Genomic DNA, 25,400 nt, shown 5'->3' with positions numbered 1-25,400 from the left:
CTCAATGTGACACTAATAGCCATTAACTCATCAATTAATTATGCATATAAAGAAAACAAATAAATTTTAGTCATAGAGTAAAATTGAGATTAAACAGATAAGTTAAGCAGTAATATACCCTTATTTGTATAATAAAGTAATAGGAGTATAAAATATAAAGCATCAGTAAATAAGCACGAATATATGATAATTGAGTTAACAAAAAAAAACATATAGTGTAGTATTACTTATTTGTTAAAATTTGTTTATATTAAATCATGAAGGGGAAGTATTAAACAGGAAAGACCTATTAATAATTAAACCTAACAAGAAGGTTCAAAATGAAAATTATTGTTATCAACTTGTCGCAATTATTTTGCTTACTAAGAGAGAGGGAGGGGTCAATAGAAATAGAGTTTAATGAGGGACAAAATTCTGAACAAACTAACAAATCTGAAGGAGATAAATTGACGGTACTCTTGATCTTGATATGATTTACATTATATGCACGGGGCAAGGTCCTTGAGGAACAAATATATTAAATAAAGAGGTCACTTGACTGTGTAGCATAGTTTTTTTTCTCTACGCAATATTTGCTCCAAATTGGCCTATTGTGTTTGTGTGAATCAGTGCACTCCTAAAATGTTATTTGCAAGAGAAAAACAAAAAAGAAACATAGCATCTAATAGTGATGCTGCTTGGTCATATTTGGAGGTTTTATAACACGGTAATTAACTGATTTAAATTATTCTCCATAAAGAATTTTTACACAATGATGATGCCATGTTATTTAACTCATAAATAAGCTGATAGTGTGAAAAACGATTCGTCCATCAATGTATAACAATTAAAGTAAAAATAATTTCATCTACAACATATTTGCATTTCTGAAGATACAGTTACACAAAACACTAGAATTGAGACATACTAAGACATAATCATCTTAAGCTCCAGGAACAAATTTTGTGGCATAAACCCAAGCATTGTTAGCAACAGGGTTATCAAGGTGGTCCAACAAGTTCTCAAGAGGTCCTTTGCCAGTGACAATAGCTTGAACAAAGAATCCGAACATAGAGAACATTGCCAACCTTCCATTCTTGATCTCCTTCACCTTGAGCTCGGCAAAAGTTGTCGGGTCATCGGCTAGGCCAAGTGGGTCAAAATATTGACCACCAGGGTATAAATTGTTGCCTTCTCCAACTCCAGGAAGTCCATTAATTCTAAAACCTTCAACAAGTCCCATGAGTACAACTTGGAAACCTAGCACAGCTAGAATACTCTGAGCATGCACAAGGTTAGGGTTGCCTAAGTAGTCAAGTCCTCCTTCGCTGAAGATTTGAGCTCCTGCTTTGAACCATACTGGTTCTTTGAAGTCTACTTTCACCCATTTTTCAAGAACTTCTGGGGTGATGCAACCTAGTGCACCAAGCATTGCCCATCTCCCATGGATAACCTGGATTGTGCAATATTAATCAGCAAAAAGCCATAAATAAATTATAATGTAAATAAAAGCATATCTAGGCGTATTCTATTAGTTCAACTAAAGTCATTGCTTTTGGCCAAAAAAATGTTTATATGTGTGTGTGATAAGATTGCACTTACTTTGACACCACTAACTAGAAAATATGAATTTGCCTCTAATTGAAAAGGAAATAAGACTAGTAATGTACCTCAAGAGCTCTGTTCTTGGCAAAAGCTTCAGGATCAGCAGATAAACCAGCAGTGTCCCATCCATAATCACCAGGAAATTCTCCGGTCAAGTATGAAGGAGTTTGAGCAGAAAAGGGTCCCAAGTACTTGACACGATCTGGTCCATACCATAAATCATTTCCCTAACCATATCAAACGAAAAAGAGCAAGACAACATTCCGTCAGAATATACAAACAGAATTCAGGAGGGGAAGGGCTATATAGTGTGTATTTTATTAATTAGTTTGCTCCGTTTAAATAGCTCTGAGTATGCTATAAAGTTAGAGCAAAATCTAGGTGCTTTTGTGCTGCTTCTTTTTGGATGTGGATTCCCTTGTATTATTATACCTAGGTATATTGTGTAAGCCAGGGATAAATCTAATGTATCATCTAGTAATTGACTCTAATAATTCTAACTGTACCTATTATACTTAATACGTACAGTTTGGCTCTAGTTTTAAGTGATCAATATGAACAAGAGCTAGTATGAGTGTTTAAGCGAAGAAAATAGACAAGTTTAAGAGGCTGCTTATGTATTTGGCCTATGTCTTTCATGGCTATAGAGGACAAAGCATGTTTCTTTTCTCCTTACTTTGTACTCTTTTTATCAATTTAAGATTTTAACTAGGTGGTTTCTGTAAAAATAAAAAGAATTTTTAAGTTATATATGCTCGCAATATAAAACTTTTGATATCATTAGTAAACTTAACTAGTGATAACATGTTACTACTATTTTATCACGTATTAATATTGTGTATATCATTAGTGCATAAAAAGTTAAACTCAGATAAAATCTTAAAACAGGGAAGAGAAGGGGGCAATGGGGATGGATGAGAATATATACCATGGTAAATTTGGCAGAGCCCATGGGAACAACATCTCTAAGAGGGTTAGCATTCTTGGTTTGACCCAAAAATGGGGTTGCTCTAACAACTGTGGTGGAGCTTGCTGTTGCTGCCATTGATGCCATTTTCTCTTAATCTAGTCTTGAAATTCACAGTTGATTAATTAAAATATACTGCTGGAGAAATTTGGATGATTTGAAAGAGGAAACTGGTTCTTATTTATATAGAGAGTGAGAATCCTACGTAGGTGGCTAGAATTGCACAGATGGAAATTGTGGTTGGAGATGCTTTAAGTTTTGCTGATTAACCAATCAGAAGGCTTGAGAAGATTTGAAGTATATCTCCAAGTCATATCATCCTATCCTGATTTTTATCTTTTTCTGGGCAAATAACCAATGACTGAGGCTTAAAATGGAGCACAATTTGGGGTAGGCAAATATATAGAAAGGGAATTGGTTCTTGAAATTTTGAAGGTAACAAAATATTTTTGTAAAAAAAAAAAAAAAAAAAAAAAAAATCTCCCACTATCTGAAATGTTTAATTCGACTCTCAAGTTTCAAAATTTTTATTGAGAAATGAAGAAGAAAACGTTGACTAATATTTTTCTGTATGTCCTTTTTATGCATTTTAATGTGAGGAAAAATATAACCTCATTCTTTTCATATAATTTCAGAATATGAAACTTTTATTTTAAAACTGAAATAAATCTAGTCAGATTTAATGCAGAGAATTAGCTAGCGTTTGGCCATAGATTCCCAAATTTGTTTTGAAAAATCTGATTTGGGTGAAGTTTGGTTTGAAGATGAAAATGTGTTTGGACATGATTTTTCAAAACATATTTCACTTTTTATTTGAAAAAACATGAAACATGACTTATACCCACAAGTTCTAAAAACTATCACAAATACCCAAACTTCACTTTTTATTTGAACACTACATAGAGTGAGAACAAAAACTTGTTGCGACCAAACACACTCACGCAAGTATACGCGGTCGTCAAGTAATAAAGTGACTAAAAGTCGGATGTCGAACCCACGAGGACTTATGATTAGCTATTAACTAAATTAGCCTATCTTAATTATCTAAACAAGAATTAAATCTAAAAATATTTTATTCTAAACTAATTAAATAAGAAAAATATAAATAATAAACTTTGAACAGAGAAAGAGCAGATTTTAATGATATCAATGTAATGAAAACGATCTAGGGTTATGGGCTATCTAACAATCCTATTGTATTCTTCAATTGAATTGACCGACTAATTTATCTAGCTTATTGGTTGACAGGGTTACTGCTCATAAGAATCTGTCGAGTTCTTACTCGCCTATTCAAGCTAACCTAACGCCTATATGTCTATGGAGTTAGAATCAACAAGAACGCATTTATAATTCCTGTAAATCAACCAAGCAAGGCAATTAGGTATATGTCTATCCTAACTACGAATCCGTTCCCCGATGCCCGAGTTCAAGAACTTGCCCTACTCAATCCTATATGCAATATAGAATTTCCACTTTCGAGTTCAATTCTAGATTCGTAGATAATATTCAATTGGTGATCAAGCAATTAAATAATTAAGTGCAAGATTGAATAAATAAACTAATATGATAAATCAAGAAGTCAAAATCAATATCCGAATAACAATAGTCATGAAAGAACCACAACCCTAGAACGTGAAGTTTAGCTCCACATAGACATGGTAGCCAAACAACAAATCATATAAAGAAACATAAAAATTACTAAGTTTGGTGGGAGAAAGATGAAACTTGATGAATTCCGGCCTCCACAGCTTTGTCGTGGCTTTTTCCCTCTTCCCAATATGTTCGATGACCTAAAAGAGGCGTTTTTGGCTTATATATTGCGTACAAAAGTCGTGGGCCAAAGCTCTCCTATTCCTAGTCCAATTCGGCTTCAGGGATTGATGCTAAGGTGGATGCGACGCATCCACCTTGTCCTCCATTTCTCAGCTTGCATGCGATGGTGGACGCGACGCATCCAGCCTTCTCTTCTACTTCCCAGTTTCGCACGCGATGGCGGACGCGATGGCCCAACTTCACTGCTAAGGTTGCATGCAGGATGATGTTTTCCTAGGTTGGATGCGACGCATCCAACCCTTCTTCCTCTGGCTAAACCACCTTTTTCTTCATATTTTGCACTCCGAATACCTTAAATCGTCACACATAACTTAATGATATCAAACACAATAATTACACCATGTTGGGTGTTTTAAAGATTAAATAACATCAAAAAGTGGTTAAAACATGGGCAAAGTAACATCAACACATATCGAAATATGCCAAACATCAGTACCCCACACTTGAACCTTTGTTCGTCCTCGAACAAACCATCACTATAGTAAACAAAATAAAATTAAGCTCTTATCATTCAAAGCACACTACATCTATGACCATGGTTATTTGCTACAATTAGGCTCTAGACTATGCATCAACACACTTCCCTTTTCTTATGCCCTTCTTTAAACATATTCGAACAAAGACAACATGCTCACAACAATCCTAACCTCAAAAACCGACTCAATGTCACAATGCACTCATGGCTTGAACAACCAACATCATAGAGAAGTCTAGTAACGTTACCTATCCCTCGTGAAACCATGTGCCCTCACAACAAAAGCAAAGAGAGTAGAATCAATCCACACATTCGAATCTCATGCTCACAAAGAAAATCGCTCACTCTCACAAAAGAAGTCACATGCATGCAGTTGGTACCATAGGCTTGCCCTTAATGTAAATCTCTACTAATGTAAGCTCGCTCGATCTAAAATCAATTAGGACTTTTTCATGGTTGTAATGTGGGCTAAGGGACGGGTAGGATATATTTAAGGAATAGTGACTCACCCTCCTAAGCACTTTAATACATCACAAAATTACTTTAAGCATTTTTTTTCTTCAACCCCACTTCAATTTCACAAACAATATCACCCCCAAAACAGTCCCTTTTTCTTTAAGCACTACTTTAATTCATACCCACTAGCAAGAACAAGACAACAATTTATTCATTTATATTTTTCTTTCTTTCAATTTCCGCTAGTGGTGTATTATTTTACAAAATAAGTGCACCCTTCTTTCTTTCATTGGTTCCACTCAAAAGTCACCCCACACTTAGTCCCTTCTTACTTCTTTTAGCGCTCATCTAACACTTAAAGTGCTTTAAGAGGTAAAAGGATCAAAACAATGTCAATTAAGAATAAAAAGGGTATAGGCTTGTAATGTGGGTACCAAATAAAAGGTCTACAGGCTCAAAAGGTTTAACTAGGGATAGATTTTATTTGTGATAAGCAATAAGCTCAAAAAGATCAAAGAAAGCCTAAAATCATTTTTCAAACCGAGCATCACCTAAAATTTCGCTTCAACTCACATACCGGGCAAGTTCTAGACACAAGTACACTACATGGACTACACAAAAACCTCACCACACATGGCACATGACTCGCTAAGGACGGTCACATTCCGACTCTCAAACAATGCAAGTATTCACGGAGCAACGAGATATTAAGCATTAAGCGCAAAGTGAACACAAGTCAAGAAAATGAGAAATAGGTGCCACAAAACATGCTATCCGTTTTAACACGGCATCATCAATAATTTCAGAGTGAGAAGGGAAGATATTACATATGTAAAAGCTTAAATATGCCAGTATCAACCAAGTCAAGGTCACCTAGGTTCATCATTCTTCCTCCTTTTATTCCCTACATTCCTACTCTACTCTAAAAAGAAAACAAAATTACCCGGTTCAAACTACATCCCATGGAAAAGAACCGATGCACAAAGAAAAACCACAGGGGATTATTACTATCTACAAAGATACTATATATATATATATATATATATATATATATATATATATATATATATATATATATATATATATATATATATATATATATATATATTTTTAAATAATGATAAACTGATAGATAAACTGATAGTTACTCCATATAGATGAATTTACTGCTATTTTATGCCATTAATCCAGTGAATATATTAGTACATTCATCCATACATCAAACATAAATCACCCCCACCCCACACTTAGGACTGTGCGTTGTCCCCAACGCACACAAACAAGGTAAAGTAGGGTGAGAAGAACTCCCTCAAGTCAAGGTGGAGGGCTCATCCGCAGTCTGTGGAGGAGCATCTGCATCCATAGCATTCCTATCATCAACAACTGGTGCGGATTCTGTATCAGGTGTTACAGCGACCTCAATAGGCCTGTTGAGTGGAGCCTCGGTGACTATGGGAGGAACAGGAGTGGATGGTCCGGCAGTGGATGATGCAATCAGCTGGGAGATGTCTGTACCTGCACATTGAACCAGAGCTCTGAGGAGTAATGATATCTCCTTCATCATCGTGGCCTGCTCGGTCTGAACTCGGCTTAGATCCGCACGAGTCTGTCTCAACTCATCCCTGGTGGCACTCAACTCGACACGAGTCGCTATCAGCTCAGCCCTGTTCTCTTGCATATCTGCTTGCATATGCTCAAATAATTGTTGGATGGTGAGCTTAGAAGACCTTCCCTTGTTCGGCTCTAGAACATGAGTGACATCATATGGTCCTGGAGCTTTAGCCTCAATGTCGTCATTCTCCTTGTCCCATAGTACTCCCCTCTCTGTTAAAAAAGCCGTTAGGGTATTAGCAAAGAACAGCCTCCACTTGTAATTCATCCTGGTTCGCTGCATTTGATCATGCATGATGGCTCCGAAGTTGAGTGGTATCCCCTCTAATAAAGCATATAATACGAGTGCGCGGTAACGAGGGACATCAGTTTTATGTTGGCATGGCAGCAGTCGGTTACAAATGAAATTTAGAGCCACACGTGCTAACGCACTCATGAATTCCTTTGCTATAGAGTGGTACTCCATACTCCCATGCTTCCATTCTGCATCCTTCCTGGTAGGGCATAGGACAGACTTAATGTGTGCATAATCTGGTGTTTTGCATATGGCGTCAAACCTGTCTGTGAGTGTGTGTGGCACCCTTAAGAAGTTATTCAGAGCTTCAGCTGACACATTAATATCTACCCCTCTTACTCGCACAATGTTTCCCCTTGCGTGACGCCAATTGGCGTAGAGCTCTCTAACAATGGTGAGGTTGGCTTTGCCATGACCTTTCAGAATGGGTCCCCATTTTTGCACCTCTCGAATTGACTTGAGAAACTCTGAGTACTTTGTCTTAAGAGGTCCGATGTTTATCGGCTTTTCCGGAATATACTTCTTTGAAACCAGTATCTTCTTATAGGCTCGGAATGCCTTCTCATTAACAAAGTATTTCTCCCAATCAACTCGGTCTATGGGTTCACCCTCGTCTTCATCACTCATGTTGATCTGTAGGTGGTCATTGTCCGAATCGGAATCGGATTCAGATTCTGTAGTAATCTTCTCCTTCCCTTTATCAGTTGGAGCACTCATTCTCGAAGCTTTTCTTTGGTATGTCACAGGCTCTCGTATCTCTATTCCTTTGCTTGGTGTAATACCCTTCTTCACTGTCCTCCTGACCAATGTTTCCTCCTCCTCTTGCTCTGAATCATCACTTAACTGCCTAGGCAGCAGTTCCATTTCCTTCTCCGTCCGCTTCCTTTTTTTCTGTGGATTTGGACCGCCCGCTGCCCTTCCGGTAGGCTTTTTGGGCGGTTGCTTGTTACCATCTTTGTCTTGTTGCTTGGATGGTTTACTCGCTGCTGTCATTTTACGAATCTAAGTACCTGCAATGCAAAGAATTCAACAATTAGCAGATGAAACAGCGAAGTTCAGCTTGAAAGCAATTGCAACAGCTTGCAGACTTCAATTTATTCGTAAAGTCATGCCATTCACTCTTCATGGAATTGTAGCTCATGACTTTCAGCAAGTATGTGATAACTCTCTTCAAAAATTCAATTTCACATAGCCCCTCACTCGACCCCACACTTATTCTCAAGCATACACCAATGTTGCTCGGTTACTCAGACTTCACCGACGCCTAAATTTTTCTCAGGGACAATTCGTCGAACATGTGGTATGCAACAAGTGTGCCTAGTTCATTCTATCAGTTGAGCAATGCCACTACCCTCCCAAAATTGGACGAGATGAAGGGAATTATAGTTTATCATCTCGCAACCATTACAACTACCAAGAACGACAGCCCTAAAAATCTTGAAATTGCAAAACCTACTTGTTGCTACCATTGAAGGAGGGAGGAGAGACGAATTAGGAGAGAAGCCAACGGAAGAACGAAGAGGATGATGCGTACCTGTCGCGTTTGAGCTTATTGCGTTACAATTTCGATGAGAGAATTCTGTTCTGCGTTCGTAGGCGTCGCCAAAACGAGACGAGTGGATGCGTCGCAAGAAACGTTTTTTTCGAATAGGTTATCTTAAGATGTGTTAAAATATATATTACTTACCTGTGCGTGCGAGCTTTGACGCGACGCATCCCCTTGTCTTCCTTCAAAAATTTTCGGACGCGATACGGGCGCAATAGGCAGACTTCACTGCCTTGAGCAATTGGCCCGTCAAATTTTTTTTTTTTTTTTTTTTTGAATAAGATCTATGTCCTACGAAAAGAAAGAAAAAAAATTTAAAAATAAAATAAAAATAAACTAACTAACTTGGGTGGCCTCCCAAGAAGCGCCTGATTTAACGTCGCGGCATGACGCAACATGTTCTTCATGCCTCCACTAAATCCATTGTGGTCTTGTGACGTGCAATGTCACCACCCCAATAGTGTTTTACTCTTTGGCCATTTACCAAGAATGTCGTATTGGACCCCTTATCACACAATTCTATCGCACCATGAGGTTTCACACTAACCACTTCAAACGGACCCGACCATCGAGATTTAAGCTTTCCTGGAAAAAGCTTTAGCCTTGAATTAAACAGTAGAATTTCTTGACCTGGTTCAAACTCACGATGTTGGATATGCTTATCATGCCATCTTTTGGTCTTCTCTTTATACAATTTGGCATTTTCATACGCATGCAATCGAAACTCATCAAGCTCGTTGAGTTGTAGCAATCTCTTCTCACCGGCCAAGTCCATCTCCATATTTAGCTTTTTAATCGCCCAATATGCTTTGTGTTCAAGCTCGACGGGCAGATGGCAGGCCTTCCCATAAACCAACCTGTACGGAGAAGTGCCTATTGGGGTCTTGTACGCAGTGCGATATGCCCATAATGCGTCATCCAGCTTCCCGGCCCAGTCCTTTCTATTCATACTTACTGTCTTTTCCAAAATCTGCTTGACCTCTCTGTTGGAAACTTCTACTTGACCACTCGTTTGGGGATGATAGGCAGTGGAAACTTTGTGCTTGACTCCGTATTTTGCAAGAATATTATTCAGCAGTTTGTTACAAAAGTGAGTTCCCCCGTCGCTTATCAACACTCTTGGGGTCCCAAAACGTGTGAAGATGTGCTTCTTTACAAAGCCTACCACAACTTTTGCGTCGTTAGTAGGAAGAGCTATGGCCTCTACCCACTTAGAAACATAGTCGACCGCCACCAAGATGTATCTGTGTCCGTTAGAATATGGGAATGGTCCCATAAAATCAATCCCCCAAACATCAAAAAGTTCTACCGCCAGTATATTTTGCAAGGGCATCTCGTGCTTCCTCGTGATAGTTCCAGTTCTTTGGCATCTATCACAATTTTTAACGAAGGCATGTGCATCCTTAAACAATTTTGGCCAATAAAAACCTGATTGTAGCACTTTTTGGGCGGTTCTATCCCCGCCGTGATGACCTCCATATGGTGACGCATGGCAGTCATGTAGTATAGCCTTCATCTCTTCCTCAGGAACACACCTTCTCACCAACTGATCTGCACACTGCCTATATAGGAATGGCTCATCCCACACGTAGAACCTTACATCATGTAGGAATCTTCTTCTATTGTCAGCTGTCCATTCTAGTGGCGTTACCCCACTTGCGATAAAATTCACATAATCTGCATACCATGGGGCTTCACCTGAGGTGATTGCTAATATTTGCTCATCCGAAAATGTTTCTTTAATTGACCCTCCTTCAGCTACATGGTTCCGGCTCTCTAATCTGGACAAATGATCGGCCACTTGATTTTCTGTCCCTTTTCGATCTCGGATCTCTAAGTCAAATTCTTGCAAGAGGAGGACCCAACGAATCAGCCTCGGCTTGGCGTCTTTCTTTTCAAATAGGTATCTGATAGCTGAATGATCTGTGTAGACGATGACTTTGGTTCCCACTAGATAGGATCTGAACTTGTCAAACGCCCACACCACTGCAAGCAACTCCTTTTCAGTCACTGTATAATTTATCTGAGCTGGATTCATAGTTTTGCTTGCATAATAAATGGAGTGAAAGATTTTATCCCTCCTTTGCCCCAACACCGCTCCAATTGCTATGTCACTTGCATCGCACATCAACTCAAATGGTTGTGCCCAATCGGGGCCAATGATAATTGGTGCAGTCACCAATCTTCCCTTCAGCTCCTCAAATGCTTTCAGACATGCATTATCAAACTTGAAGGTAACGTCTTTCTCTAGAAGCCTGCACAAAGGGGAAGAAATTTTCGAAAAATCTTTAATGAAACGACGATAAAAACCTGCATGACCCAAGAAACTGCGAATGCCTTTGATGGATGTCGGCGGGGGCAATTTTTCGATCGTCTCCACCTTTGCTTTATCCACCTGTAGACCATCTTTTGAAACCTTGTGCCCCAAAACTATACCTTCACGTACCATGAAATGGCACTTTTCCCAGTTTAGCACCAAGTTCGTCTCTTCACACCTAGCTAGCACTTTATCAAGGTTCATCAAACAACTATCAAAAGAACATCCAAACACAGAAAAATCGTCCATGAATACTTCTACATATCTTTCAACCATGTCAGTGAAAATAGCCATCATACACCTTTGAAAAGTCGCAGGTGCATTACAAAGACCGAAGGGCATTCTCTTGAACGCATACGTGCCATAAGGACATGTAAATGTAGTTTTCTCTTGGTCTTCTGGGGCTATAGCAATCTGATTATACCCCGAATAACCGTCCAGGAAACAGTAGTATTCCTGGCCAGCTAATCTATCAAGCATTTGGTCAATAAAAGGAAGGGGAAAGTGGTCTTTCCGGGTGGCATTGTTCAGTTTTCTGTAATCTATGCAAATTCTCCATCCAGTTACAGTTCTTGTAGGAATTAAGTCATTATTTTCATTAACTACTACGGTTATCCCCCCTTTCTTCGGCACACATTGAACGGGGCTTACCCATTTACTATCAGAGATTGGAAATACAATACCTGCATCAAGCCACTTAATCACTTCTTTCCTTACCACTTCTTTCATGATTGGATTTAGTCGGCGTTGGTGTTCTACACTTGGCTTGTGTCCGTCCTCCATGAGGATTTTGTGCATGCAGAAAGCTGGACTAATGCCTTTAATGTCAGACATTGTCCACCCAATTGCTCGCTTGTGCTCACGTAGCACCCTTAATAGCTTTTCTTCCTGTAATTTAGACAAGTGAGAAGAAATAATAACAGGTAAAGTGTCAGAACTTCCCAAATAAGCATATTGAAGGTGAGGGGGTAGGGGTTTAAGTTCCAAATTTGGAGCTTTTTCAATTGACGGCTTTGGTGGGGGCCACTTGGCCTATTCAGGGGCTCAAACGGGATTATTCCTTGCATGTAACCACATGATGTATCTAGGATTCCCTTCATCTCCTCAACCTCATCATCCATCTCCAAGCTATCAAACATCATGATTGCTTTTTCTAAACAGTCGCCTAGATATACACTCGTGTTAAGAAGTTTCTCATCCACCTCCACCACAGATATCATAGAGAGCTCCTCATAGTGGCGGGGGAGTTGGATTGCTTTGTAGACATTGAAGACTGCCTCCTCGTTGTCCACTCTCATAATCATTTTCCCTTCTCTCACTTTAATTATTGCATCGCCAGTAGCCAAGAGAGGTCGTCCCAATATGATTGGAACTTGTTCATCAGCCTCGAAGTCTAGAATAATGAAGTCAGCTGGGAAGATGAATTTTCCAATTTGCAGCAGCACATCTTCAATCACTCCTTCGGGGTAGGCTATGGACCTATCAGCTAATTGCAACATCACGGTGGTTGGTCTCGGAGCTCCCAGACCTAATTGCTTAAACAAGGATAACGGCATCAGATTTATGCTTGCACCCAAATCACACAGAGCACGTCCCACGTTAATATTACCGATTTGTACTGGAATGGTGAAGCTGCCAGGGTCCTTAAGCTTTTGGGGAAGCTTGTTTTGGACCCTTGATGTGCACTCCTCAGTAAGTGCAACCGTCTCGAACTCAGTCAATTTCCTCTTATGAGCCACTATGTCTTTTATGTACTTAGCGTACTTTGGAATTTCACGAAGTACATCCACTAATGGAATATTTAATTGAACCTGACTCAACATGGAGAGAAATTTGTTGAACATGCGATCGTCATTCCTTTTCTGCAATCTTTGGGGGAAAGGTGGTGGTGGCCTTGTAACCTCCATTCGCTCTGAACTTACATCATCTTCCTTTGACTCTTGTGTTGCCTTAGGTGTCAACTCCCCCCCAGGTATAGGTTTTTCTTTTATCTTCCTTGGCACTTCCTCTAGTTCCCTCCCGTTTCTAAGTGTAACTGCATTAATTTGAGGGTTCTTCTCTGTATCACTGGGAAGTGAGCCTGTAGGTCTAGTATTTTGGTTTGCTGCTAACTGCCCCATTTGCCTCTCAAGATTTCTGAAATCGGTCCTGAGCTGTTGATTGTCTAGTAACAACTTTTTCAGCAAGTCATTCGTACTTTCTTCCATTTGTTGGGGTGGCTTCTGAGGTTGAGTAAAATTCCCTTGAGGCCTATACTGATTCTGTTGACTTCCGCCCCATGAGAAGTTAGGATGATTCCTCCAGTTTGGGTTGTAAGTGTTCCCATATTGCGCATGTTGATTCATAGGACCTCTGTTTTGTTGCCCCACATAGTATATAGATTCAGGATTCGTGGGGCACATGTCAATCATATGACTGTCTCCGCATAGTTCGCAACAAATAGACATCTGCTGTACATGTTGCATTTGTTGTGTTGTCATTCTATTCATCTGATTTGCCAATTTTGCTATATCGGCTCTCATGGCGGAAAAGTCATCAAGCTCAATCAAACCGGCGGCCTTCTGTTTAATTCCCCTTCGTGAATCACCCTCTCCTTGCCAATTATGGTCATTAGCAGTGAAATTATTTAGCAAGAGTTGTATTTCACTATACGGTCTTGCCATGCAACTACCCCCACAAGCTGAGTCAAGATTCATCTTTGATGCTTCATCTAACCCATCAACAAAAGTGTGACCCAATACCTCATCAGTTTGACAATGATGCGGGCAGTCTCTGAGTAGCTTCTTGTATCTTTCCCAAGCTTGACGAAGTGTCTCGCCATCCCGTTGTTGGAACCCAAGAATTTGGCTCCTCAACGACTTTGTCTTCTTAGTTGGGAAAAACTTGATCAGGAATTTCCTTGCTAGATCATCCCAAGTGTGGATAGAGTTCGCGGGCTCCTTTTGCAACCATTCTTTAGCTTCCCCCAACAGTGAAAAAGGGAATAGTGTCAGCCTGACATAGTCCTTGGAGACGTTCGGATAATTGTAAGTGTCCGTGATTTCCAAGAAGTTCTGAATATGCCTCTGCGGGTCCTCATGAGATAGACCCACATATTGTCCTGTGGACTGAATCAGCTGTACCATGTACTGTTTGAGTTCAAAATGCCCAGTGATATCAGGCTTCACAATAGCCTGAGTCATATTCGCAAGATTGGGCCTTGCGGCTTCAATTACCGGACGCTCTTCATTGCCTGCCATATCTATTGGCTGTGGTTGGACTGCGATGTCCAAATCTCTTTCTATTCTCGTTCTAGCTTCGTGTTCCCTTCTCACTCTATGTAGTGTTCGTTCGATTTCTGGATCAAGAGGAATGAGGTTGTTTGCACTTCTACTCCTCTGCATTCGAGAGAAAACCCTGCGTTGACACAAACCAGGCAAACTGAAAATTAAAACTTGAAAACAAATATCTAATAAAAGCTTAACTTAGTCACGTAGCTAATTTCTAAGTCCCCGGCAACGGCGCCAAAAACTTGTTGCGACCAAACACACTCACGCAAGTATACGCGGTCGTCAAGTAATAAAGTGACTAAAAGTCGGATGTCGAACCCACGAGGACTTATGATTAGCTATTAACTAAATTAGCCTATCTTAATTATCTAAACAAGAATTAAATCTAAAAATATTTTATTCTAAACTAATTAAATAAGAAAAATATAAATAATAAACTTTGAACAGAGAAAGAGCAGATTTTAATGATATCAATGTAATGAAAACGATCTAGGGTTATGGGCTATCTAACAATCCTATTGTATTCTTCAATTGAATTGACCGACTAATTTATCTAGCTTATTGGTTGACAGGGTTACTGCTCATAAGAATCTGTCGAGTTCTTACTCGCCTATTCAAGCTAACCTAACGCCTATATGTCTATGGAGTTAGAATCAACAAGAACGCATTTATAATTCCTGTAAATCAACCAAGCAAGGCAATTAGGTATATGTCTATCCTAACTACGAATCCGTTCCCTGATGCCCGAGTTCAAGAACTTGCCCTACTCAATCCTATATGCAATATAGAATTCCCACTTTCGAGTTCAATTCTAGATTCGTAGATAATATTCAATTGGTGATCAAGCAATTAAATAATTAAGTGCAAGATTGAATAAATAAACTAATATGATAAATCAAGAAGTCAAAATCAATATCCGAATAACAATAGTCATGAAAGAACCACAACCCTAGAATGTGAAGTTTAGCTCCACATAGACATGGTAGCCAAACAACAAATCATATAAAGAAACATAAAAATTACTAAGTTTGGTGGGAGAAAGATGAAACTTGATGAATTCCGGCCTCCACAGCTTTGTCGTGGCTTTTTCCCTCTTCCCAATATGTTCGATGACCTAAAAGAGGCGTTTTTGGCTTATATATTGCGTACAAAAGTCGTGGGCCAAAGCTCTCCTATTCCTAGTCCAATTCGGCTTCAGGGATTGATGCTAAGGTGGATGCGACGCATCCACCTTGTCCTCCATTTCTCAGCTTGCATGCGATGGTGGACGCGACGCATCCAGCCTTCTCTTCTACTTCCCAGTTTCGCACGCGATGGCGGACGCGATGGCCCAACTTCACTGCTAAGGTTGCATGCAGGATGATGTTTTCCTAGGTTGGATGCGACGCATCCAACCCTTCTTCCTCTGGCTAAACCACCTTTTTCTTCATATTTTGCACTCCGAACACCTTAAATCGTCACACATAACTTAATGATATCAAACACAATAATTACACCATGTTGGGTATTTTAAAGATTAAATAACATCAAAAAGTGGTTAAAACATGGGCAAAGTAACATCAACACATATCGAAATATGCCAAACATCAGTACCAAACAAACAAACTTGCTATCTTGTATATACAAAACCTTCATCAATACCATTCATTATCATTATCACAAACCATAGTTCTGAACATAAATAAGTTTAATGAGAGGCAAGTGAGCAAATATGATTTAGTTGGTCGTAGTAAATGTGGGCTCTTTTATAAATTATAAAAGTTTGGGGTAATATTTAAAAATTTTAAAAAATGACCGTGTAATGTTTTGGCCCAAAATCATCAATTGAGGTGATGTGATAGTTTTGGGATTTGAGATTTGAAATTTAGGATTTTGTCAAAATGTGAGCAAAATCTATGGTCAAACATGTATTTGCCAAATAAATCCCAAATTTATTTTGGCAAAACTCATAACGGGTCCTTAATCCAGGGGACCTTTAATAACTGAAAAGTTGTCATCAATTTCTAATAGACGAACTAAACTAATAAGGTATTAATGTTAGTACAATACTTTTCTTTGCACCAGCAGACCGTGGAGGGGAAAAATCAGAAATAACAAGATTTATAATTGGTAATTGAAAAAGTTACAGTTTCAAAAATAATTGAAATTTAGTCATTATTTTCATGTAAAGATAAAATTTGAACAAAAACATCCTTAAAAATCCGAAAAAATTCAAGCATAATATACCGGAGTTCATTTTTTTTACATATGAGATTCCAGCATAATGTGTCGGAGTTTCATAATGTACTTGAGTTTCAACATAACATGCTCGAAGCTTCTACGCAGGAGCTTCATAATCCAGTATATTATGCTGAGACTTTCCGCGTACTGGAGTTCCAACATAATATGCTAGAAGTTTATACGCGGGAGCTTAATAATACAACATATTATGCTGGGACTTTCCGTACAACAACAACAACAACAATAACAACACAATATAATTCCACTAGTGGGGTCTGTGGATGGTAGTGTGTACGCAGACCTTACCCCTACCCTGACTCAAACTCACAATCTCTTGGTTGGAAGTGGAGAGTGCTCACCACTAGAGCAACCCACTCTTGTCTATCTGGAACTTTTCGTGTTTTAATAAAATAGTGACTATTTTTTAATTACCACTCCGAAAAGCTATTTTCACGCAAATTCTTTGTCCAATTTCTGGGCTAGAATGAAAATAACAAGTTGCTGAATTGGGTAATATTTGGAATTTTTTCCTTCCTATACAATATATGAAACTTATTTACCAAAATTGTCCAAATATTCTATATTACCCGCTCTAGATAAGTTTTTGTTATAAATTATATACAATCCATTATTAATACCTTAAATAGATTCAGTTATACCATTTCCCCTTTTTTTTTCTCCTTCCTCTCTCCTTGTTTTTCTGATGCCTTAATTGCTTGTAATTTCCAGTTTTTCTGATGCCTTAATTGCTTGTAATTTCCAGTTGATTCTCTGTATTTTTGTACCAAACACAAACTACACATCATTTCTCTTTGCTAAAGATACGAAATCTGAAAGTAGAATTTTCGTACCAATTCATCAAGTTTGTACTTTTCTTCTTGTTATTAATTCCGAGTATTATATTATTATTGTAATCCAGTAATTGGCTCTTGTCAAATAGAATAAAAGGAAATTGATCCTTTATTCTAAGTTAATGTAGAGTACAGATTCATCAAGCGGCTCACATCAGCAATCTCGACTTGCACCTTCTTCCGTTTTCGCCCCACAGATGAAGAATTCGCCGCTCATTACCTCAAGAAGAAAGCTGCTTCTATTCCTCTTCTCGTTGCTATTATTGTTGAAGTTGATCTTTACAAAATTGATCCCTGGGAACTCCTCGGTATATGTTTACTCCCTGATAACAAATTCAAAAATAAAATTCTTATAGAAAACACCGATTGCAGGTGAATGCGAAGCGTGATTAATCAGCTCTGAACATATAGTAGATTTCTATAAAATTTGACGATAATAATTTTTTTTCAAGTTTGAAATTGTTTCAACAATTGAATTTCAATGGCAACACTTGCGATTATGCTTCAACACAGAGGTCGCTGGGATAGCTTCAGGAGATATGTTGATTTCGATGTCGATGGAATTGTAATCAATGAAGATTCAAGTTACAGTGCTCTGAATGCAAATCGAGTAAGAAAAAATAATATATGGTACAACAACATACAAATTAAAAAGTAAATTTCCTATAATTTAATACAAATTTGATATATCTACAAAAACATACATATTAAAAATAAATTTCATACAACTAATTATATAATATACAACTTATTTACAACTTATCTACAACTTTCATACATCATATTTACCCAATTAAATACATCTATAACATCATACAATTTAAATACAATTTTCATACAAATTTTATACAATATGTCTTTTGTATGTATTTTGTATCTGATTTGTATATATTTTATATGTGGTGTGTTCTTCTTCCTCTATGAAATTTCAACCAAAACTTTATCTCTTAATACAATTTTGATATATATCAACAACTTTATGTAAAAAGATAGTATTAATAACTTAAATCCAAATTTCATACAACGATTCATACATTATACAACTATTTTTCAACTTTCATACAACATTCAAAAAAAAAAATATAAACTTAAACATAATACAATTTGCATACAACTTTAATACAATTTCGTAACTATTGTATGACGTGTTCTTCCTATTCTTCTTCTTCTTCGAGTTTCAATATGAAATTCAGCCAAAATCAAGTATAATCTTCACCAAATACCCTCAAATTTGAGATATAAGCTCCAAAGATTATTCCTAAGTGTTTGCAACAACACCCAATCCAAACAAATAATAGTTTTTGAAAACCCAAATTCGAATTCAAAACTTCAAAGCTTTTTAATGGTTGTCAATGGTGGAGAGTCAAACACCTTCAAAATTTATTGATTGATAATTTCAATTCAAACACCAATTGTGCAACATGAAAGAAAATTGCAAAGTTAAAACTATATATTAAAACAATTGAAATCATTGATGAATTCCTTAAAAAAAGAGAGGATAAAAAGCATAGAAAAATGAAGGAAGAAAAAATGGGGAAAGAACAGAGGAGGAGAGAAAGAGAGAGAGACGGAGAGTAGGGGTGTAAATAGGTCGGGTTGGTTCGGATTTTTTAATTATCAAACCAAACCAACGGCGTCGGATTTTTAAATTTTAAACCACACCACACCAACAAAGTCGGGTTTTTCAATCTCGATTTTTCTCGGATTTTTCGAATTTTCGGGTTTTTTCCCGGTAAAGTCTTCATAACATAAAATATGTTAAGTCATATTAAGATACAACTATATAATATATTTTCCAAGAAACTAACACAATAATATGAGATAAGTCATAGCATTATACTAAAATATTCAATAACAAAGATAATAAAATTACATAAAGCAAATATTGTTAATTAATAAGCCATAATAAAAATCAATATAATCTAAAAATACTATATAGGTCATGCTAAAATAAATATAGCTAATAAGTACTAATATTAATTACATAACTAAGTACTAAAGAAAAAGATAAACTAAGTTATGCATTTTCATTATAAACCAATGTAAAACTAAAATAATTATCCAACACTATTGTCATTCCTAGCGTTGAATTGAATTTCTTTTGTTAGCATTGGTATTGATTTGAATTTTGTTTGAGTTACTACATTTATGGGTTATAAAATTTATTTACCATTCAAGAATATTAAGTCTAAAGTTGAAACAATACGTTAAAAGATTAAACTATGAAAAAGTTTAAAAAATATTTATAAATTATATTATAATAAATATTTATATGTATAAAATATTTTTAAAAATTATATGAATGTACTATCGGGTTGGTTTGGTTTCGGTTTGACTTTTTTTAGTTAAAACCAAACCAAACCAATTACGACTGTGTTTTATTTTCCAATACCAAACCATATCGGTTTTGTTTTTCCGGTTTGACTCGGATTATCGGTTTGATGCGGTTTATCGATTTTTTTTTTGTACACCCCTAACAGGGGAGAGAGAAAGAGAGGCACAGAGGGAGAGAGGGTAGGGATGAGAAATAACTGATTCCCTATTCAATTCCTAATATAAAGGAAAACTCATTACTAATTTGTATACAACAACAACAACAACCCAGTATAATCCCACTAGTGGGGTCTGGGGAGGGTAGTGTGTACGCAGACCTTATCCCTACCCTGGGGTAGAGAGGCTGTTTCCAATAGACCCTCGACATCCTTCCCTCCAAGAACTCCCACCTTACTCTTGGGGTGACTCGAACTCATTACTAATTTGTATATAAGTAGTAAATTGTATATGCCCATGTAATTAAGTTAAAACTTAGTTAGGGAGGGTAATAAAGTTTCATATATAGTATATGAAAGTAAAAATCCCTTATATTTTGACTTTCAAACTCATAAATTGTATTGGCCAGGTCAAAACTACTTGTTTGCATTTTTTTAAAACTATGCAAATGAGTAGCTAAAACATGATGTATTGAACAGGTTCATTATTTTTACAATCAAAATTATTTGTTTATCTTTGTGTTTTCTATGTTCTTGGCGAAATTCTTTTGTGGATTGATTTGAGCTAGCTATATAACCCAAGTTGACCAACCTTTTTGATATATTGATTTGATACACTCATTTAACATTTAAATGAAGGCGAGCAAAAATGTGAAGAAGAAATGATCAATCTCATATTAAAGTTCGATTTTAATGGGATGTCACAATTATTCTACCTGGTGGGGTCGCCCATATGACTCGTGATGGGCGTTTGATCATTCCAAGTCGAGATTGCAGTCTTCACATTATCGATCCAACTTTTTTTCTTTTTGAATAATTACACTTTTGATCAAATTACACCGACATTCTCAAATACCAATGGTAGAAGAGATTAACTCCTACCTAAATACTGATAGGTTCTTTTTACCCCTTTTTCTGGACAAGAGTTTCTCTCAATATAGAGAATTAACTCAAATAGCCGCTCACCTAATCATTTAAACTAAAAATAGCCTGTATAATTCATGTATACTCAGCTATTTATGTAACAATCCCATATAATTACCCATCGGGTATACAAGTAACTTCACTATTCCTGGAGAGTTCTGATGCAATATATAATAAAATTCATTTGATTACCAGTAATTACAAATGCACTCTTTCCACTACTAAAATCACAATCACTCTTCACAAGCAGATCTTAAAAGAACATGACAATGTTCAAATCTTTCGCTCATATACAGAAAGAAATCAAAGATAAGCAATTTTTACAAGATATTCGAAAAAATACACGTCAATCAAGCCAGATAGCATACCGATTAGTCACACAGATTAGTCACATCTCGTGAGTCAAGTCTTCGACAGACCAAATATGAGGACAAAAGTAGCAAGAACAGCCTGCAATGTGCAATATATTACATTGTATTAAGCTAGAAGGAGATCATTGTTAGGTGCATGCCATTTCACTGCTAACATTTTTAAGGCAAGTATCCCTGAACCAAGAGACCAAAAGAATATGCATTCTAATAGTGATCATAATCAACAAGGATTTAGAAAAGAAGAGGAAAAAGAATGCTCCTCTTCGCCTCAGTAGATAGAAAAGGTGTATTCAATTTTCAGCTTAAGAATCAAATTCCCCATTATCAAACCTGCTCACCCAGCGTGACACAAATTTATAAATAATTTAACGAAAGCTGAAACAATTGCGTAAGAGACTCACAGCAATGGTGCATGTAATATATCCTGGTTTCTCTCGAGGATCAATTTGTGCACAAAGTAGGACGAAAGCAGCAAGATACCAAGGGATTCCAGCAAGAAAGAAACCAATTATGAACCTTCAAAAATGAAAAGCTCATTAATCATTATTATCCTGTGAGACAGCCTTAGTAGTAGTACACATAAGGTCAAACTGCAGGATCATAGGGACCAAAATAAACTATGTTAATTAACTGACCAAGTAAGACAAGCTCTTTATCCTAACATCCACTCAACGATGTTCGCTAAACGTAAATAGATCTAGTATAACAACTATCAAGAAATCCAAATCTGACTACAAAGTTCAACAGAAGCTCTTGTATCATTTTCATCATTCTGAAACTATAGGTCCGATGGCTTGTTCTTTATCTCTACTGTGAATGATATCAGTATAAAAATGCTTTAATAATTTTATATTTCCTTCTTCCTAGAGGATGAGGCGTTTTGTCAAACGCTCCTTTCTAGAGAACGAAAGAAACAAGAATACTGCAGGAACTTTTTACTTTTTTCTTCTTTGAGGTTTTCCAACCAATAAATGGAGGAACTTTTTTTTTTTTTTTTTGAGGTTTTCCAACCAATAAATGGAGGTACATTTTACTTTATTTTTTTATTTTTTGAGGTTTTGCAACCAATAAATGGAATAGAAGAAAGAAGAAGGAGAAACTTCAGAGGGGAAATTAAAGGTATATCAAGCATCATTGAAGCCTCGAGCCACTAAATGCTATGAATTGATAGCAGTGGCGGATCTAGAGTGTTGTTACTGGGTTCCCGGGAACCCAGTAACTTTTGCATAGACGCTATATTTCTATTAAGAAATCTACTAAATATTTATAAATATCTAACTGTGAACCCGGTTATTAATGTATATTAATTTGAAATTACGGTAGGAACCCATAAACTTCAAATCCTATATCCGCCTCTGAATTTGATAGGTCAACCTTATGTTATAATTACTCTTTTCAAGCTGGACTTATTTCTCCTCAGAACATGTTGTCTTGGAGAGAGAAAACGACGTCATCACGAAATATTCACCATGTTTTCAAGGAATAGTCGGAGCGATTAGTGACTTTACTTTCCATACACATATGAGCACCATACAGTACCAAGATAAGAAACACAAATGGTGTATCAACTTGAGGAGATAGAAGATCACAGAAGGAGAAAATACAAAGCTGGAGCAGAAGGATAGCAATGATATACCATGACTAAGCTTTCCATACACATAAAAGAAAGTCTATAGACTACAATTCCAAATTCTACCCCGGGATTAGTATCCTTATCCCGGTAACAAAACGACCCCTAAGTTGCTAAAAGCACAAAGCAATAACAGTTCAACCTGAAATGTGGTTAATGATTTGCAAGAGAAAAAATTAACTGGGAACTTACAAGAACCAGCCAAGACCAATACCGCAGCAAGGAAGACGATGCTCTCTTTCAGGTCTTCCCTCAGGATCAGGAGCAATATAACCTAAAATATCAAGAAAAGTAGCATAAAATTTTAAGTGACCATAGTTCAGAACTTCTGATAAACCAATAATAGTAATGATCCAAATGACAGAACTCACTATAGTCACACAGTGATTTAAAAGTTAACACTCTTGCAATGCAGTCTCACATCGCCTTAAAAGTATAATAGTCTCACAGAGCCTTCTGAATGTTTCAATACAACTGATTCTTTGCTTAAATGATAAAGTCAACAATAGTCCAAGAGTGCCTTATGTTGAAGTGTGCGACCATCTCATTTAAAAGCTTCAGCTATCAGAGAGGATACTTTTTTATTTACTTAATTATATCTGCAATACCTTAAAAATATACTAACAAAGTTACAATCCTGCAAGACTTATCCCTCGTAACAGGTTATAACAATTTCAGCAGTTGTAATGCAGGGATGAATCGCTCCAGCCAATCAATCAATCAATCAGTTACCTCCCAATCCCAAACTAGTTGGGTTTAAGAAATCAATCCTCTATATATTCTGTGGTGGATGTAGTGTATATATTACGGGTTCATCCGAACCTAGTAGTTTTGGTTCAGACACTATTAATAAGTAAAAAAAATTACAGATTCAAACCCAAATCAAACGTGTAGTGCTAGAATCCTGAACTAAAGTTTAAATCATGGATCTGCCATCTGTATATATTCAGATTCTATAAGAATTGATCATAATTTCATTATGTTAGCAATCTACTGCAAGATTCTTATCGACATCATAAAGTCAAACCACCTAAAAAATCATGAAAATGAAGTAATTTAAGGAAATGGCCACAGTAAAGGAACATAGAGTGAGGAGGTGTGGAAGAAGAACCTGGAACAGCCTGATAACCATGAGCATAATATTCAGGTGATGATGCGGTGGCGCCCGGCGGAGGGACTGGCTGAGGAAAACCGATCACCGGTTGAGGCGGTGGGTAATTGGAAGGTGCTTGAAAAGTTCCATATTCAGGGGGAGGAGGCGGTGGTTGGTCTCCTTCACGGTGGTGGTGGTGGTGGTGGGGTAGGAAGTGGTGGTGATGGTGATGACTGTCCTTGCTGTCTTCACTCATTTCCAATGATTGAATTCAGAAATTAGCTGTCGGAGTTTTCAAGAAAGTAGAAGTTGAACTTCTAGTAGTGGAAATTTCTACAAGGGAAAAAGGAGGAACATGTTTTGACTTTGGAATTTGGATTGATATCTGTGTTTTGCTTGCTTACTTGGTGACCTGGTATTCGTCTGTACTGGTGTAATAATTGACTAATCATGACCCTCCACGTGCACATGTGCAATTCCATCTCGAATAATATAATAATAAAAAGAGAAAAAGGAAACAAGAAAGTCACATTTAGATAAGTGTATTTTTATCAGCACGTTTGGATAAGTGTAGGCAATGTAGAAAATAAAAGACCTAGCAGATAGCAAAAGTAGAATTTTTGGGTGTTCAAAAATATTGTTGATGAAAACAGATCGTTCTTTATATTTGGGCAAAAGTCATTTTACTTTATAATTATCTCAACTTTTGAATTCATTTGTTGCTCTAATTGACACTTAATGTTGTATACGGGTAAAATCGAGCTCGATATCGAAGTTCGAAGTTCGATCTGATGTCCAGCATGGTCAGCCAAGATCGGAATATGATATTGTCGGACTCAAAAGAATCGTCAAAACCAGCCATCGAGACCATCAGATTTGCCTTCGAGTTTATCGAAGGCATAACCGGTCCTGTTTCTAATGGTCTCGAAGAAAAACTTTGCCAACTCATCCGACAGGGATCCGTAATTCTCACCATTAACCAATTATTATAGTAGAAATCACGGAATTAGTCAAAACATGAGCCAACGGTCTTCAAAATCAAGGACTTATGTTTCTTATAAAATAATGTCTTAAAAGGTAGATCTCCCTTAATATATAAAGGGAACTTAGTAATTTATAAACACACATTGTAACATATATCAAAAGGCAATATACTGTTATTTCTAGCTTTGTCACAACTCATTTTACTCCGAGCATCCACAATATCATTTCTAGCTCGAGGGAGATTAACCTCACAAGGCTAAAGATTGCTCAATTTGCGTGGGTTGTATTTATCTTTCTGTTGTTTACTTCCACATTAATCTCATTTCTCACTTTGTATCAAATTAGATCACGTATCCATAAAATCGCGTATAAATTCAATTGTTATCCAATTTTGAGGGTCAACAGTTTGGCGCTCACCGTGAGGCTAAGGATAATAATGGTTATTTGATACAAATCTCCATAACACACACTGCTTTACACTTGCT

The 25,400-nt window shown here is 37.1% G+C and overlaps 2 protein-coding genes across 2 annotated transcripts; both read right to left on the bottom strand.

Moving 5' to 3' along the window:
• Nucleotides 1-794: 794 nt before the first annotated feature.
• On the bottom strand, nucleotides 795-2,950 carry LOC104105406 (chlorophyll a-b binding protein 13, chloroplastic). The gene is made up of 3 exons (XM_009613695.4): nucleotides 2,513-2,950; nucleotides 1,650-1,811; nucleotides 795-1,432 (listed from the first exon to the last, which is right to left on the bottom strand). The coding sequence occupies exons 1-3, from the start codon at nucleotides 2,636-2,638 to the stop codon at nucleotides 923-925; spliced, it is 798 nt and encodes a 265-aa protein (XP_009611990.1). The 5' UTR covers nucleotides 2,639-2,950; the 3' UTR covers nucleotides 795-922.
• An 18,049-nt stretch (nucleotides 2,951-20,999) lies between these two features.
• LOC104105407 (large ribosomal subunit protein eL20z-like) lies at nucleotides 21,000-24,337 on the bottom strand. The gene is made up of 4 exons (XM_009613696.4): nucleotides 23,950-24,337; nucleotides 23,031-23,112; nucleotides 21,610-21,724; nucleotides 21,000-21,287 (listed from the first exon to the last, which is right to left on the bottom strand). The coding sequence occupies exons 1-4, from the start codon at nucleotides 24,185-24,187 to the stop codon at nucleotides 21,240-21,242; spliced, it is 483 nt and encodes a 160-aa protein (XP_009611991.1). The 5' UTR covers nucleotides 24,188-24,337; the 3' UTR covers nucleotides 21,000-21,239.
• Nucleotides 24,338-25,400: the final 1,063 nt, after the last annotated feature.

The sequence above is a fragment of the Nicotiana tomentosiformis genome, chromosome 6 (assembly GCF_000390325.3).
Source record: "Nicotiana tomentosiformis chromosome 6, ASM39032v3, whole genome shotgun sequence".
Classification (NCBI taxonomy): Eukaryota; Viridiplantae; Streptophyta; class Magnoliopsida; order Solanales; family Solanaceae; genus Nicotiana; species Nicotiana tomentosiformis.
This window is presented reverse-complemented; position numbering and strand designations above follow the sequence as displayed.